The sequence below is a fragment of the Pecten maximus genome, chromosome 17 (assembly GCF_902652985.1).
Source record: "Pecten maximus chromosome 17, xPecMax1.1, whole genome shotgun sequence".
NCBI classification, from domain to species: domain Eukaryota; kingdom Metazoa; phylum Mollusca; class Bivalvia; order Pectinida; family Pectinidae; genus Pecten; species Pecten maximus.
Window position 1 is genome coordinate 17,110,045 of NC_047031.1, and position 15,354 is coordinate 17,125,398.

Here is a 15,354-nt window from a genome sequence, read left to right on the forward strand (position 1 = left end):
TTAAATTTAAGTTATTAAGGGGATATACATATGCGTGTCAAATGTTGCTTAATTATACAGTTACTGTATAGTACATATCCACGTGATCTTGATATTGTATAATATGCTATTCATAGAATCAGTTGTTTTCATACCTTATTTTAACTTTCTTATATATTTTGTATTTTTGATGTTTTTATTGTATGTGTATTATCTACAATATTTTTATTGTGTCTTTCATATTTATATTCTTACTTAGAATATTTTTTTTTATTTCAAGTCTAGATTTTACTATAGGAATATCGACAATACACATTGAGCTCGAATGGGTTTATCGTAAACTAGATTAACCTGTAGTCTATGACATCACATTACACAAATGACGAATGGGTTTATCGTAAACTAGATTAACCTGTAGTCTATGACATCACATTACACAAATGAGATACACAAGATATGTATTCGATCGATACTTAAGTACTTGTAAAAGGTTATGTCATTGTTTTGGGAAAATGGGGAGCATTTAAACCAATACACATGTTTTTGAAACCGACATCAAATTGTCGGAAGTGAGACCTTTTTAGTGACACCTTACGGTTCTCCGGTCGAGCACATCAGCTATATATAAATAGCTCAGCTACACATATCACAGTTTGCTACAACAACTCAGGGATGTAATCTGTTGCATATTATCTGGTGGGATATCGGCTGTATATACGGTATGTACATTATATGTATATCTAAATTTATATTGAACATATGTTTAGAATTATGTTTAAGCTTCATTACCAGCAAAGTGACACATAGAAAGCTTGACGGTCTGGCAGTCGCTAGGCGGTGATTATTGTGATGATTGATTGACCTGGTATAGACACGTGGCGTGGATATATACATCGTTTAAGTGTTCATTTCTGAAACATTTACAATGTACGCTGATTACAGAAGATTGACAAAGTTCTGCACTCACTGCTGAACTCCATCCATGCAAGTGTAAGTGATATCTACACGTGTATCATAAATATCTATATAAGGTGTATATATAGCCTGGTTGAAAAACCCCCAATCTAAATATAGGTTAAATGACGGTAGTTTATATATAGACAATGAACAACGGAGTTTGTTGCAAACACGAAAGTGGAAAATTTCGTGAATATATGTGCATGCATTAGCAAATTATCAAAATAATTAAGTATAATGTTCATTTTATAGATATTAACTCCATCATAAAGGAACGATAAATAAATATTGATAATTATTTATTGCTTACACGAGTACTTCCTTGTAATTACGCTATAAAGTCAATACAACTTCTGAGTGTTATTTTCAATAAAATTTTCAGTATATGTTATATTATTTTAATTAATGAAAGTACAATATATCATATAGAGATAGAATCAATAATATTAATAGTCATAAACAGTTTAAACGTGACACAGTACGTAATTATATTATAATTATATCAATTTTAAACAATATATGAAGCATATAACATGTACATGTGCATACTTACTGAGGTTGATTTTAGGCTGTATAATTGTCAAGAAAACAAAGTTAATAAGATACTGTACAGTGAACTTTTTTTGAACTATTGCCATATAAAACCAAACATGATAATTGTTTAAACACTTACCTTGAATGTTGTTTTGAAGATAAAAATAGTGTAGAGAAATCAATTGTACGTGTACCGTCTACTGGAATATGATGGAAGGTAACGCGCATGCGCTGTACAGACGACTAAAACGAAGTTGAATACCACGTGTCGAAAACAGATGACGAAACGAAGCATTATAAAATTATATTGAATCAAATTTAAACCGAGTTAAAATCTTAAATTTGATCATGGAAGATTGAAAACAAAATAAACCCATTATGTATTCCACGTCAACAGTTCAACTTCAATGCGTAAAAAAAGTGGAATGTTCGTTGTGAACACCTTTCTGAAATACAAATATATTTTGTGATAGTATTGTAATCAATATTGTGACACACAAATTTGGTTTTAAACGTTATATATATATGATAAGTATAAAACTATTAAGTTAAGGTTGTGTCCTCCGTCCCCGTCCATCAAATCCGGACAGAATGGGGCATCAGTTATGTTTATAAACTTCGTTAACTAGCTAGATATATATTTGAGGCTAATAAGGCACGAATGATGTAAAATATTTACATTTGTAAATCGACATAATATATTAAAATTTATTTATGACGACGACGACGACGACGACGACGACGATCATGGTAATGATCACTTAGGTACAGTAAATAATTATGCACTCGTCCTTCGTTTTCGGGGTCAGGTGTAAAAAGTCATTTCAGTAAAGTAGCGTGGACAATTTAATTTACAGTAGCCAAAAGGAATATGAAAATTCAATTTATTTGATTCAAATATTAATTTGAGTTTACTGCATTTGTAAATTGTATTTGAATGGTTGTGTTCTTTTTTACCATAATAATTATGATGTTTCATTTACACACAGTGTATGGAATAAAAAAAAAGTCCGTGTTATTTGGGTAAATGACAACATATCCATATAGTATACATAACAAGGGTATATTTACATGTATTACTTACTATATTTAGATATTGACATTAATGTACATATATTTGTATATATTTACTAATATTTACAAAATATTTTCTTATATTTATAAATATTTACATATATTTACAAATATTTATATATATTTACAAATATTGTCAAATATTTACATATATTTACAAATATTTGTATATATTTACAAATATTTACATATATTTACAAATATCTATATATATTTACAAATATTCATATATATTTCAGTTAGAGATCGTGTACACGTAGATCTATATGAAGCGATGGAGGATATTGGGCCAGGTAAATACAATATTGTATAGTATTATGTACACGTACTTCCATGTCATCAAATTTATTTAAGCATTGATGTCATTTTTTTTTTAGTTTCATCGGGGTATGAAACAAATTTTGTTGGAAAACTGTATGAATCCGCGTAGCGATGAAACTAAAAAATAATTGACATCAACGCTTATAATTAATTTTTGAAAATGATTTTCTAACTTAAAACATGTTTTATGTACAATTTTACTGGTTTTAAATGGGATTATTTTTCTCATATACGCAACGTCAATTGTCGTATTGTGACGTCACATTTTTCGCACCATTCTCGGAATTTCTTTCGTAGATGAATGAAAAGAATTTTTCGACCAATCACATTTGAGTATTTACCATGAAAACAAGGAAAAATTTATTATTTAATTTTAATTAAGATTTATAAGACAGGTGACGTTTCTATAGGAGAAGAGGCAAGCTGGAATTGTAGACATGTAGTTTAAACTCGTTTAAAACTTTTGCAAATGTACAAAATTAATAAAATCATGTATTTTTTCTTGTCTATAGTATGCCTAGCCCGAGTTTTCTCTGGCCCTGTCACCATGTCTGGTGTAGGGCCAGAGCGCACTACTATATGAAAACGTGGAATTATCCGACACCGTTTGGTGTCGCTAAGAATTTGATGCAAAAACAATAAAATCGGGTGTGACATAACACCTACCTTACATATATGGATAAATGAGATATTTATGTACCCCAAAACACCCATTTAGTCTCATATAGGTGTTTTATTTCGTCCGTACAGGCCCTCGCTTTACGCTAGTCAAAATTTCATACTTGACTCGACGCCATATTGCTAACTATGTAGGTCGCGGTCCGCCTAATTACCCTAATCTGTGCGCGATGGAGCGAAAAGAAAAAAAAATACTACATTTACTTTTATATATTTTACCGCTTATAATTTATAAATAATGATTTTTTTAATGGAATATAACATCTTTTGGGAAATAATCAACTTAGTTTTCATAATTTAAACTTTGTAAGAAGAAAAACACAATAAATGATATGTGGTCTTTTCGGTCCATTGCGTTCCGATTTGGGTGGTTAGTCGTACTGTCACTTACAAAATGGCGGGTCAACAGTATGAAATTTTGACTAGCGTAAAGCGAGGGCCTGTACGGACGAAATAAAACACCTAGATGAGACTAAATGGGTGTTTTGGGGTACATAAATATCTCATTTATCCATATATGTAAGGTAGGTGTTATGTCACACCCGATTTTATTGTTTTTGCATCAAATTCTTAGCGACACCAAACGGTGTCGGATAATTCCACGTTTTCATATAGTAGTGCGCTCTGGCCCTACACCAGACATGGTGACAGGGCCAGAGAAAACTCGGGCTATAGTATGCCCTAGGTCATTCGATTTTGAATTAAATTAGTGTTTTATGCATTATCACGTTATATTCATACTTAAACGTTTTTCAGCATGGAATTTTGAAGAATGCATGATTTGAGATTTATTTCTTACTAGCAAGCTTCATATAAGGTTTTGCGTCCTTGAAACGAATACTAGTAATATGACAACATTGCTCCTAGATGATTCAATGGCTTAAAAACTTTGAAATATTATCAGCCCAAAACATAAAAAATGACGTCGCTGTTTAACGTCTCGTTGACTGGCTGTCACAGCGGCGTATTGATTTCTGAGAGAAAATAGTTCTTCAGTAAAAAGTAGATTTCCACAAGGCTTTTGTATTGTAGATTAGATTTTAATATAAAGTTTATGTTACGGAGGTGTAGTAAGAAGATGATGTTTCTCCAATACATAAAACATATATTAAACCTTAAACAAACTGTTAACTGTTTTACAGGGGGCCGCGGTGGCCGAGTGGTTAAGGTGTCTCGACACTTTATCACTAGCCCTCCACCACTGGGTTGCGAGTTCGAAACCTACGTGGGGCAGTTGCCCGGTACTGACCGTAGGCCGGTGGTTTTTCTCTGGGTACTCTGTCTTTCCTCCACCTCCAAAACCTGGCACGTCCTTAAATGACCCTGGCTGTTAATAGGACGTTAAACAAAAACAAACATCAATATTTTTACGGATTAGCACAATGCTGTATAGGCACACCAAACTTACTTCCTTAAAAATTGTTAAAAAAAGAGCTATTGTAGAGAAAACTGGTGTAGGGTTCTCACCAGCCTTCTCTAGAAGACTAATGAATGCTCCCGTATCCCAAAACCCATACAATACAGTGACGAGTACTCACGTTTAGTGGCTGTATGTGTGCATTGCAGGGTTCAGGATCAAAGAGACCGCTCTCTGACACCCCGCGGGATTTTATACTAGCTCACGTGCGGAATGAGCTCCAAGCAAGGGAGATAACTCCCCCGATTTTCACTACACTATTACCGCAATCATAGTTTAGTGCAGTGTTCCTTGAAAAGCGCTAAAATATGTTTATTGCTAAGATATGTACATTTTCATTATCCTAGCCCTGCCTTATTGTGGTGTGTTCCCTTTCCTTGTTTTACCATCATGTTGTCCAGTATATCTTTCTTCCCATTAGACTTTCCCATTCATTCCAATAATTCTAGTAATACAGAATGTCGAATTTCATCTAAAGGAATTTCTGTAAACCTACATATTTTAGCGTTAACCTTTGTTTTGTTTCCCTTTTTAAATTTGTTTTTGCTCTTATATGATTACGTCAATTACATTTATAGATTTTTTTTATACTGCAAAGCTAGGGGACTTGGCAATTTTTGTTTTTGTTTTGTTTATTTGTTAAGTTGTATAGTTCGCCAAAAACTGACAATGCGTTAAATAAGATGATGGGCTTAAGATTGTAGAAATAAATGCAAAAGATACCCCATGTTTTATCATTATTTGATGTAAATTGACAAGTGGATGACCCTATGATTTGGTAGTGTGTTTCAATTTAATAACCCAGCAATATTCATATTACAGATATAGTCTGGTTTGTAGTGGAGGGGGACGCGGTGGCCGAGTGGTTAAGGTGTCTCAACACTTTAGCACTAGCCCTCCACCTCTGGGTTGCGAGTTCGAAACCCACGTGGGGCAGTTGCCAGGTACTGACCGGAGGCCGGTGGTTTTTCTCCGGGTACTCCGACTTTCCTCCACCTCCAAAACCTGGCACGTCCGTAAATGACCCTGGCTGTTAATAGGACGTTAAACAAAAAACAAACCAAACAAACCAAAAGCCCTCCACCTCTGGGTTGCGAGCTCGAAACCCACGTGGGACAGTTGCCAGGTACTGACCGTAGGCCGGTGGTTTTTCTCCGGCTTTCCTCCACCTCCAAAACCTGGCACGTCCTTAAATGACCCTGGCTGTTAATAGGACGATAAAACAAAATAAACTAAACCAAACCAATTGTAGTGATGCACATGCATTAACAACATCGGGCAATAGAGAAGAACGAGTAAAAGAAAACACACATGTGTCCTTATAGATTTTGGCTAAGCCTAATAAATTTTAAATTATTTAATGTAAAAACATGCCAGTTATCGTTTTGAGTAAACTTGTTTCAGTGAAATTGATGACAAAACTTATTACCTTTTACAGAATGGCAGTGGTTTTTAAGTGTCTACATCTGTGTGCTGGTTATGTATGGGTAATTATTACAGTCATGATCTAGTGTATATTCCTCGTAGTACCACAATATGACATTAACACTGTTTTCCTTTCTTCTAATTATATGTTGTTCAGCTTCTCTTCCTGCTTTACCTTGTGTTAACATCATACATGTTTACATTTTGCATGTGTATAATACTCTTTGATGATTTTATAGATCGAATACTTCAGTTTCTGAAAACACGGTATTCTAGCAAATGTATATATGCATGTATCTCCAACATCTTCCTTAGTCAGGTCTTTCAAGATTTTCAAGATTTTTATTGATACACTCAGACACATGAATATGTGTAACATGAGGATATTTGTGACAAACAATAGAAATAAGCATGACAAGATGGATACATACAGTGCATAATGCAAGTAACTACACATGTAAATATAGATATACAAAAGGGATTCGACAGGCTCGGATCCAGGGTTTGGGGAGGAACTCCTCCCCCCTGGATCCGCTAGTGTTTGACATAGGAAGGTGCAAGAGGACATTCGGCTCACCTCGGCCGATTCTGATGTAGGGTGAGCCGAATGGCAAAAGGAGAGTATAAGGTCACATGACTAGCACGTGATAGGCTGGATTTCACTTCAGCTGAGTGGTTAGATGTCCATTCGGAAAGCATGAGGTCGTTAGTTCGAGTCCCAGCGAGGACGGCCCATTCGAGTGAGCTACTTTCAAGTGTTTGGAACATTGTTCATACAGGTTTCACTTCAAAATGCTTACTTTTGATGAAAGTTGCATGACAAATAGAATACCATGTACATGATCAGCGCCTAAAATACAAAAGTGGCTCTTCAAAAGCTCAGATTCAGATTCAGATTCTTTATTTTGCCGAGAGCCTTACGGCTCATAGGCGCATCAACAATACATGTACAAAGAATACAATTATTCACGTCTAATAAACACACTCGCACACTTTCACACACTCTCACACACACCAACATAAGTAAATAACTACGTAATAAGCTCGCTACTGTGTCTGTCGTAACACCCGCCAAAATTCAGCTTTGACAGGTGGCGTTACTGGTCAAGATGAAGTATGTGATTGGTCAATGTAGCGGTAAATGCAAAATGAAGATATGCAGTTAAAAACGAAACAAAGTTAAGATTGAATGTAAGCTGAATATAAGCTTTTCAAACGACACATTGATAAAATTATATTCCTGATTCCAATGCAGTCTTATTGCCAAAAATGATTCAAACTGACATAATTTCTTTATCCGTGCTGAAACGCCTTAGTTCGTTGATTTATTTCACCAGTTTTACATTATAACCACCAGCATTAAAACTGTGCCGTTTATCTTTTTTAAAGAAATTTCTTGTTAATATATGCATACTTTTTAACCCTGAATTCGATTCCATTTAAGATGTAAAATATAATTTATAATCAATGTGTCAACACTTTTTCTATTTCTGTTATGATGCAATTGACTTCCTTCTTTCGCAGCGGAATGATGCTTCTTATTACCAAATTTTCATGCTGATTTTTTTTTAAGTTATAAAATGCCATTTTATTAGAATGTAGTGTTGGCTTGCCGCTTAACGTCCTTATATCCTAGCGGCCATAGACACAACCTTTGGATGAATTATTATAGAGAGGCGGGAACAAAGGTCAGAGGATGGGTAGACAGAAAAGAACGGGTAAGAAAACGACAGCAATGTCACAATGAAGGATTCAGATATATTTTGGTCTCGGCAATATCTCTCTTAATAGAGGACACAGAGGAAGGTTCCTCGCTTCTAAAGTGGAACCATATTTGTCACAAAAATTAGAAAATAAATTTGTAAATGTAGTTGAATATATGTTGTCATAAACTATGTTTCGGCATCCATTATTGCTAAATAGAAATATATATCACCCTGTTATCATTTTTTGAGACTGTGACCTAACCCCGACTTTGACTTAAATTTATCTTCCAGGTGTCACCGATTTGACCTAGTTTTATCTGATTGGTGTCGTCGATTTGACCTTGTTTTATATGGCGAGTGTCGTGGATTTGACCTAGTTTGATATGGTGAGTGTCGTCGATTTGACCTAGTTTTATATGGTTAGTGTCGTCGATTTGACCTAGTTTTATATGGTAAGTGTCGTCGATTTGACCTAGTTTGATATGGTTAGTGTCGTCGATTTGACCTAGTTTGATATGGTTAGTGTCGTCGATTTGACCTAGTTTTATATGGTTAGTGTTGTCGATTTGACCTAGTTTTATATGGTAGGTGTCGTCGATTTGACCTAGTTTGATATGGTTAGTGTCGTCGATTTGACCTAGTTTGATATAGTTAGGGTCGTCGATTTGACCTAGTTTGATATGGTGAGTGTCGTCGATTTGACCTAGTTTGATATGGTTAGTGTTGTCGATTTGACCTAGTTTTATATGGTAGGTGTCGTCGATTTGACCTAGTTTGATATGGTTAGTGTCGTCGATTTGACCTAGTTTGATATAGTTAGGGTCGTCGATTTGACCTAGTTTGATATGGTGAGTGTCGTCGATTTGACCTAGTTTGATATGGTTAGTGTCGTCGATTTGACCTAGTTTTATATGGTGAGTGTCGTCGATTTGACCTAGTTTGATATGGTGAGTGTCGTCGATTTGACCGAGTTTGATATGGTGAGTATCGTCGATTTGACCCAGTTTAATGTGGTTAGTGTGGTCGATTTGACCTAGTTTGATATGGTGAGTGTCGTCGATTTGACCTAGTTTCATATGTTTAGTGTCGTCGATTTGACCTAGTTTGATATGGTGAGTGTCGTCGATTTGACCTAGTTTGATATGGTGAGTATCGTCGATTTGACCCAGTTTTATGTGGTTAGTGTGGTCGATTCGACCTAGTTTGATATGGTTAGTGTCGTCGATTTGACCGAGTTTGATATGGTTAGTGTCGTCGATTTGACCTAGTTTTGTATGGTTAGTGTCGTCGATTTGACCTAGTTTGATATGGTGAGTGTCGTCGATTTGACCTAGTTTTATATGGTAAGTGTCGTCGATTTGACCTAGTTTGATATTGTGAGTGTCGTCGATTTGACCGAGTTTGATATGGTGAGTGTCGTCGATTTGACCTAGTTTTATATGGTTAGTGTCGTCGATTTGACCGAGTTTGATATGGTGAGTGTCGTCGATTTGACCTACTTTGATATGGTTAGTGTCGTCGATTTGACCTAGTTTGATATGGTGAGTGTCGTCGATTTGACCTAGTTTGATATGGTACGTGTCGTCGATTTGACCTAGTTTTATATGGTAAGTGTCGTCGATTTGACCTAGTTTGATATGGTTAGTGTCGTCGATTTGACATAGTTTGATATGGTGAGTGTCGTCGATTTGACCTAGTTTGATATGGTAGGTGTCGTCGATTTGACCTAGTTTTATATGGTGGTTGGTGTCGTCGATTTGACCGAGTTTGATATGGTGAGTGTCGTCGATTTAACCTAGTCATAGTTTGTCTTTTTTTTTTATCAATTTTGGGTTTCGTTTTCATTGTGTTTCTATTTTCTGGGTTTTTTCCCTATGAAATTATACTTTAGTGTTTTGTTACAGACGTTTATTCTCCCAGCCTCAACGTTCCGGGTGTAGTCCTGGAGTTGGTTACCGGTTTAGACAGTACGTAATCTTGAACTAGATTAAGTGGCTTGATTAATGTGACAGATTATTATATATGTACATTTGTTTTGAATACTAAAATTACAATGCATTCAAAAGTTCGTGGTTCGACTCTCCCTACTCGTGGCGGTTGGTGTTTCTCGGGAGGTTGAGAAATGGGCCAGTCTGTGATGTCATGGCTACAGGTCCTTGGGCAAGACTCATTACCCTTATTGCTCTCGATTCCAAGTGAATGTTGCTGTATGCTGTTCAGTGTGGTAGTCACCAACTACTACAAAACTCCCGCCTCAACATAACCCTGGCTGTTCACGGGGCGATAAACCCAGCAAACAAAAAATTAATTATTCAGAAAAATCTATTTGTCACAGATAAGATGTGGCCTCGATCTCATTACCTAATCTGGCAATTTCAGGAAGCAAATATTTTTTTTTTTTATTTTGTTTAATGCAATAAGTATATAGTAGTGTACTAATTTTGCTTGGTGGTAGACCACTAACTGGTCACATGACCACTATAATGACGTCGACCCTGTGACTATACTCGGCTGACGGCCAGAGAACGTAATCAAAAGTTGTTCACCTGTTGCGCCTCTGTTGGATAAGTGTTTTGCGTGAAAATCCGTTTTAGTAATCAAATGTATAATGAAATTTTAATGATTTTATTGTTCTCTGCAGTTGCAGTGATATATAAGGTTGATCCTCTATTTTATCATTGTGTTTATCGTTTAAAATTGGATAGTGTTTGACACTCGCGTACATCAAATAGATAACTTAGTAATATTTATCTTTCGTTCCTCTTTTCAGATTGTTTTCATTTGCGATCCTCTTCAACATGCTGTTTATGTGGAAAATTAGAAACAGAATTCAAACTGTATCAGGTTTGTTGTATATTTATTTAACAAATTAATTCATTCAAATTAACTTGACTTTTTTTTTCTTTTTTTTTGAAATCTCATATTGAAAATGATGAAGTGAATGGAATTATAGAGATTGTAGCAGAACTAGTACTTAAATGAAAAATTTGAGGCACAACTGTTGTGCCTTGAATGATGTCCTTTTATTTTGTTATCTGGTACATTATCCAGCATGATTTTGTGGCGAGTCAGACGAGACCTCGTGCTTTATTTCTTATTGTAGCAGATTTACTGATGATTTTGATTTATACAAAGGTATCAGGCACAAGTTTTCCATCTTATATAAAGCTCTTTCCCAAAAACGGTACACAACACAAATATTTACACAAGATGACATTAGAATTTACATGAAGTGATTTTATTTTTTGGAAATGTGAGTTTAAGAAGAGTAGAGATAGGGGTGATAATTAGTGGGAATGGAGGGGAGAGAATGTAGAAGTCTCCTTCATTTACAGTTTAGTTTACAATTTATGAAGAATAATTAGGACATTTTTGACAAGAAAGTTTTAAAGTATTGTTTAAGACAGAGTGGATCATGATCTTACTCGACTCAGCTGACATTTGTTAACCATATGTGCTTGCATAGAAATGTGAATTTAAAACATCGCCGAATTCCTCCAACAGAACGCCATTTTTCAAACTGCTCCCTCACCCTGTCCAGCCTCCTCAGTTACATACGGAGTTGAAAGGTGTTTATATAGGTTTTATGCGTTTATATAATTGTCGTATAACAGGTACAGTTATATATAAGACATGCACAGTAATATATAACACATCCACAGTAATATATAGTCATTATTTTTGCAAAACTATTAATCTAAATTTATTTTATTTTATTTTTTTATTTTATTTAAATTCGCTAATCCCACCATTGCCTACATCCTTATTTTTTCTTTTTACAGAGGAAACGCCAGACCAAATCACGATAGAGAAGCAAACAGCTTCCAACAAACACATAGTTTCCATTGTTATCACGGAAGTGTCTGATGCCTCGATTTCGTCATCTCCATCCAATTTTTCGCCGATGTCAACTATTTCATCCGTCTCACAACTTGACGCGAGGTCCCTGGATAATGTGTCTGCTGTAAGTATTGCTATTATCTATCTAGTCGTCAAAGTAGAAACAAGAACACGTACGGAAGTAGAGAATACAGAAGTAATCCAAATACATAATCGTTAAAACGAGGGTAACATATGTACAAAGTACAAAGGCCTCTAAAACCTACAATGATAATATGACCAGGCGATCCGGAACACTAAGCGTCTTCTACTTCACTGACGACCCCTCCCCCCCCCCCCCCCCCTCATCCCGTTCAAATCTTGATCAAATAGGGTAATGTCAAGTTCTAAAAATGAGAGCAAGGGTATGAAATGATGATTTTGTATTGTAATAACAATAGCGTTGTTCATTGATAAATGGGTGTGGTCTGTATGTGTGTCTGTTAGGAGGCTGAGGTATGACTGACTGATGTCGACTTTATAGTGTTACCTCACTGAAACATACTGCCGAAGACACCCAGCAGGACACCCAGCCTGGATGCATTATACTTACAAAGGGCGAACAAGTTGTCCCACTATCAAAATCAGTAGAAACCAATTGTAAGCCCGCCGTTATCAGATAGTGTGTTATCGCCCTTCGCACTTTGTTCTCGGTCTGTCCGTATCAACCCATATAATCGCTATTTCTTGAAAAGTATTGGGAGGATTTTTCTCAAACTTCATATGTAGGTTTTCATTGGACACTGTTTTTGCTCATTAGATTTTTAAGCGTGAACCAGAAAACAACCAGGCCGACAGGCAGCCATCTTCAATTTTAACAATTGAAAGTTGTTATCGTTATTTTTTGTGCTGGAAGGATTATCCTCAGCCTTAATATGTAGGTTTCCTTTTGTTTCTTGTTATGTTCATACAAAATGGCTGCCAGTCGGTCATCATTGTTTCTAAAATTTGTTATCGCATGTAGGTTCCCTTTGCTGCCAATTTAATTTTGAATCTGACTGCAAAAACAAACTGGCCAAGAGGCGGCCATCTTGGATTTTGAAAATTGAAGTTTTTAATTGCTATTTCTTGAAAGTACTGGAGCGATATTTCTCAAACCGCACACATAGGCTTCCCTTGAGCTTCGTTTATTTTTTTACTTTTGATAGGGCAAATATAATGGCTGACAAGCGGCGATCTTGGATTTTGACAATTGAAGGTTGTTATCGCTGTTTCTTGAAAATTATACAGGGATACTTCTCACACTTCACATGTAGGTTCCCCTTGGTCACTAGTTGTGTCCATTAAATTTAGAGTCCTATCGGAAAAATAAATGGCTGACAGACGGCCATCTTAATGTTTTTTACAATTTAAGTTTTTATTTCTTGGATTTTTCTAAACTTTCGCAGGAGGGTCCCATTAGTCCCCAGTTGTACCAATTCAAGTTCAGTCTAATCGGGAAAGCAAAATGGCCGACAAGCAGCCATCTTGGATTTTAATATTGATACCTTTCATAAAGTTCTTCTTTGATCTAAGCCTTCATATGTAGATTCTTCATGTTATCAAATTTCTTATTTGGAGGAAGCGGGTAAAGAAATAACATTTCTTACGACAGATAAAGATCATTTGATGGTTGGCGTCAGACTCCTGGTTTTTTATTCGAACTTTTTTTTTTTTTTTTTTGTAATTAGTCGAGAATATCATGGTAACAAAATAGTGGACGTATTTAATGTTTCACGTCCGGTTGAAGACTATATGTCCGTCTGTCTTGAAACAAAATGTTATTACACTATCCACTGCGCCATCCGACCGCTATGGACATGTATGGTCATTCTATTGTATTTCCTCTTTGGTTAATTTGTTTCAGGTAGAACCGCTGATTGTGAACAAAACAACTACAACAGATAGTCTCCAACCATTTGATTATTCTTCTTCGGAAATTGACTGCCTAAAAACGCTGTGAAGAGGAAATTAATAGTATACAGAGGGTGTGTGGAATCGTCTCCCCTTTTTTATTGAATAAATGTCCAAAACACTCAACACAAAAACGAAATTTAATAACACCATTAAGGAAATATATATATCATAGAAAATGAAATATAAGGCAGCATGAACTGCACAGTAAAATGTATTTCCAATGCATTTAATTTTGCTGCATTCGATATTTATAAAAACAAAACTATTAGATCTATACAGTCGCTAATTTAGATAAAGTTGAAGTATTGTTTAAATATAGTTTTTATTTCACTGTTCTTACATTTTGTAAATCCTCTAAAATTTGAACCGTCAAAAAACTATCTCTCATAGTATGCAGAAAATGTGTAGACATATACATATATGTATATGAAGGTATATTGTAAAATATATCAACAGTATTTTTCTGTAAAACATGTACATATACAATGTAGAAATTTATTTTTTGAAAATATAACACTTTCCTTGAGTTCGGTGAATGGGAGGGTTCTTGTTTCTGGAATGAATGATTTTGAATTTTGTTTAACAGATTTTATAAAATGTTTCGAAGTACCAAGTCTAGTTGAAATGGAGGTATGGGAACGATGAAGAAAGTGTGTATGAGGTAACTTATGTATATTTAAAGAGCGATAGGAGAAATGGAGCTGTATAATGGTTGTTTTAAAGGCAGCGAAAAAATGCAAAAAAGTGCCTGTTTTAGGTTGTATTACGTGAAGCTGGTATTTGGAATAATCCTCGAATCATGTACGTACATGTGGATTGTTGGCCTTAGTACCATTTTACTCCGCTAGGACGCGCTAATGTTACTGTTTTTGAAGCGAAGCCTGTAAACTATGACAGGCAAACCAATCTAGGCTACAAATTGAAAAGTATAACAGTGCGCAATCTAGAGGAGAGAAATGTTTCAAGACTGAGTTATATAAAGGTAGTATCCTCGACTGTCAATACACTCAATATATATATATTGACAAGCGAAAGCGAGCGAGGCTAATACCTGTGATGTTATATTAGTGCCGGTGCAATTAAGATGATATTATGCATTTGATGTATGGAACTACAGCAATTTGATTTAAGTATGTTGATGTAAAAAAGATATGACAATCACAATAGCAGTCTGTACGTAAACTCGTGGTCAGGGTCATTAACTCTGTCATAGTGAAGTTGTAGATAAAAACTACTAAGGTAAGGGGGGGGGGGGGGGGGGGGGGGGGAGGTTGTAATAATAAACAGACTATAGGAATAGCTACCGCTAGGTTGCGCTCGTTGACATTTTCTTAAAGCGAAGCCTAGCGGAGAGTAGAACAACTACGACAGACAATCCAGTCTAACCTTCGGTTCCTCGAACAACAAACAAACATATAGGGCAAACAAGGATACGTTTTGTCGCCAAGGTTATTTATAGTATCTTTTTTTTTATGTTTTTCATTAAAG

The 15,354-nt window shown here is 35.5% G+C and overlaps 1 protein-coding gene across 3 annotated transcripts; it reads left to right on the forward strand.

Annotated features, from left to right (window-relative positions):
• The first annotated feature begins 345 nt into the window (after positions 1–345).
• Positions 346–15,107, forward strand: LOC117315666. 3 transcript variants are annotated; one of them, XM_033869962.1, is made up of 6 exons: positions 346–698; positions 2,784–2,837; positions 6,399–6,447; positions 10,862–10,935; positions 11,874–12,055; positions 13,817–15,107. In XM_033869962.1, exons 2-6 carry the CDS (start codon positions 2,819–2,821, stop codon positions 13,910–13,912), a joined length of 420 nt encoding a protein of 139 aa, XP_033725853.1. In that variant the 5' UTR covers positions 346–698; positions 2,784–2,818; the 3' UTR covers positions 13,913–15,107. The 3 variants fall into 3 exon arrangements, 1 of the variants encoding a protein (XP_033725853.1); XR_004529738.1 differs by lacking the exons at positions 346–698; positions 2,784–2,837; positions 6,399–6,447 and adding exons at positions 7,807–8,103; positions 8,383–8,477; positions 9,996–10,058; XR_004529737.1 differs by lacking the exons at positions 346–698; positions 2,784–2,837; positions 6,399–6,447 and adding exons at positions 7,812–8,103; positions 8,383–8,477.
• Positions 15,108–15,354: the final 247 nt, after the last annotated feature.

Excerpts from the sequence above, each read along its gene's own strand:
- LOC117315666 (XM_033869962.1), top strand. Across the intron at positions 6,448-10,861 it reads TGTGTGCTGGTTATGTATGG|ATTGTTTTCATTTGCGATCC; the intron begins GTAATTATTACA and ends TCCTCTTTTCAG. Across the intron at positions 12,056-13,816 it reads CCCTGGATAATGTGTCTGCT|GTAGAACCGCTGATTGTGAA; the intron begins GTAAGTATTGCT and ends AATTTGTTTCAG.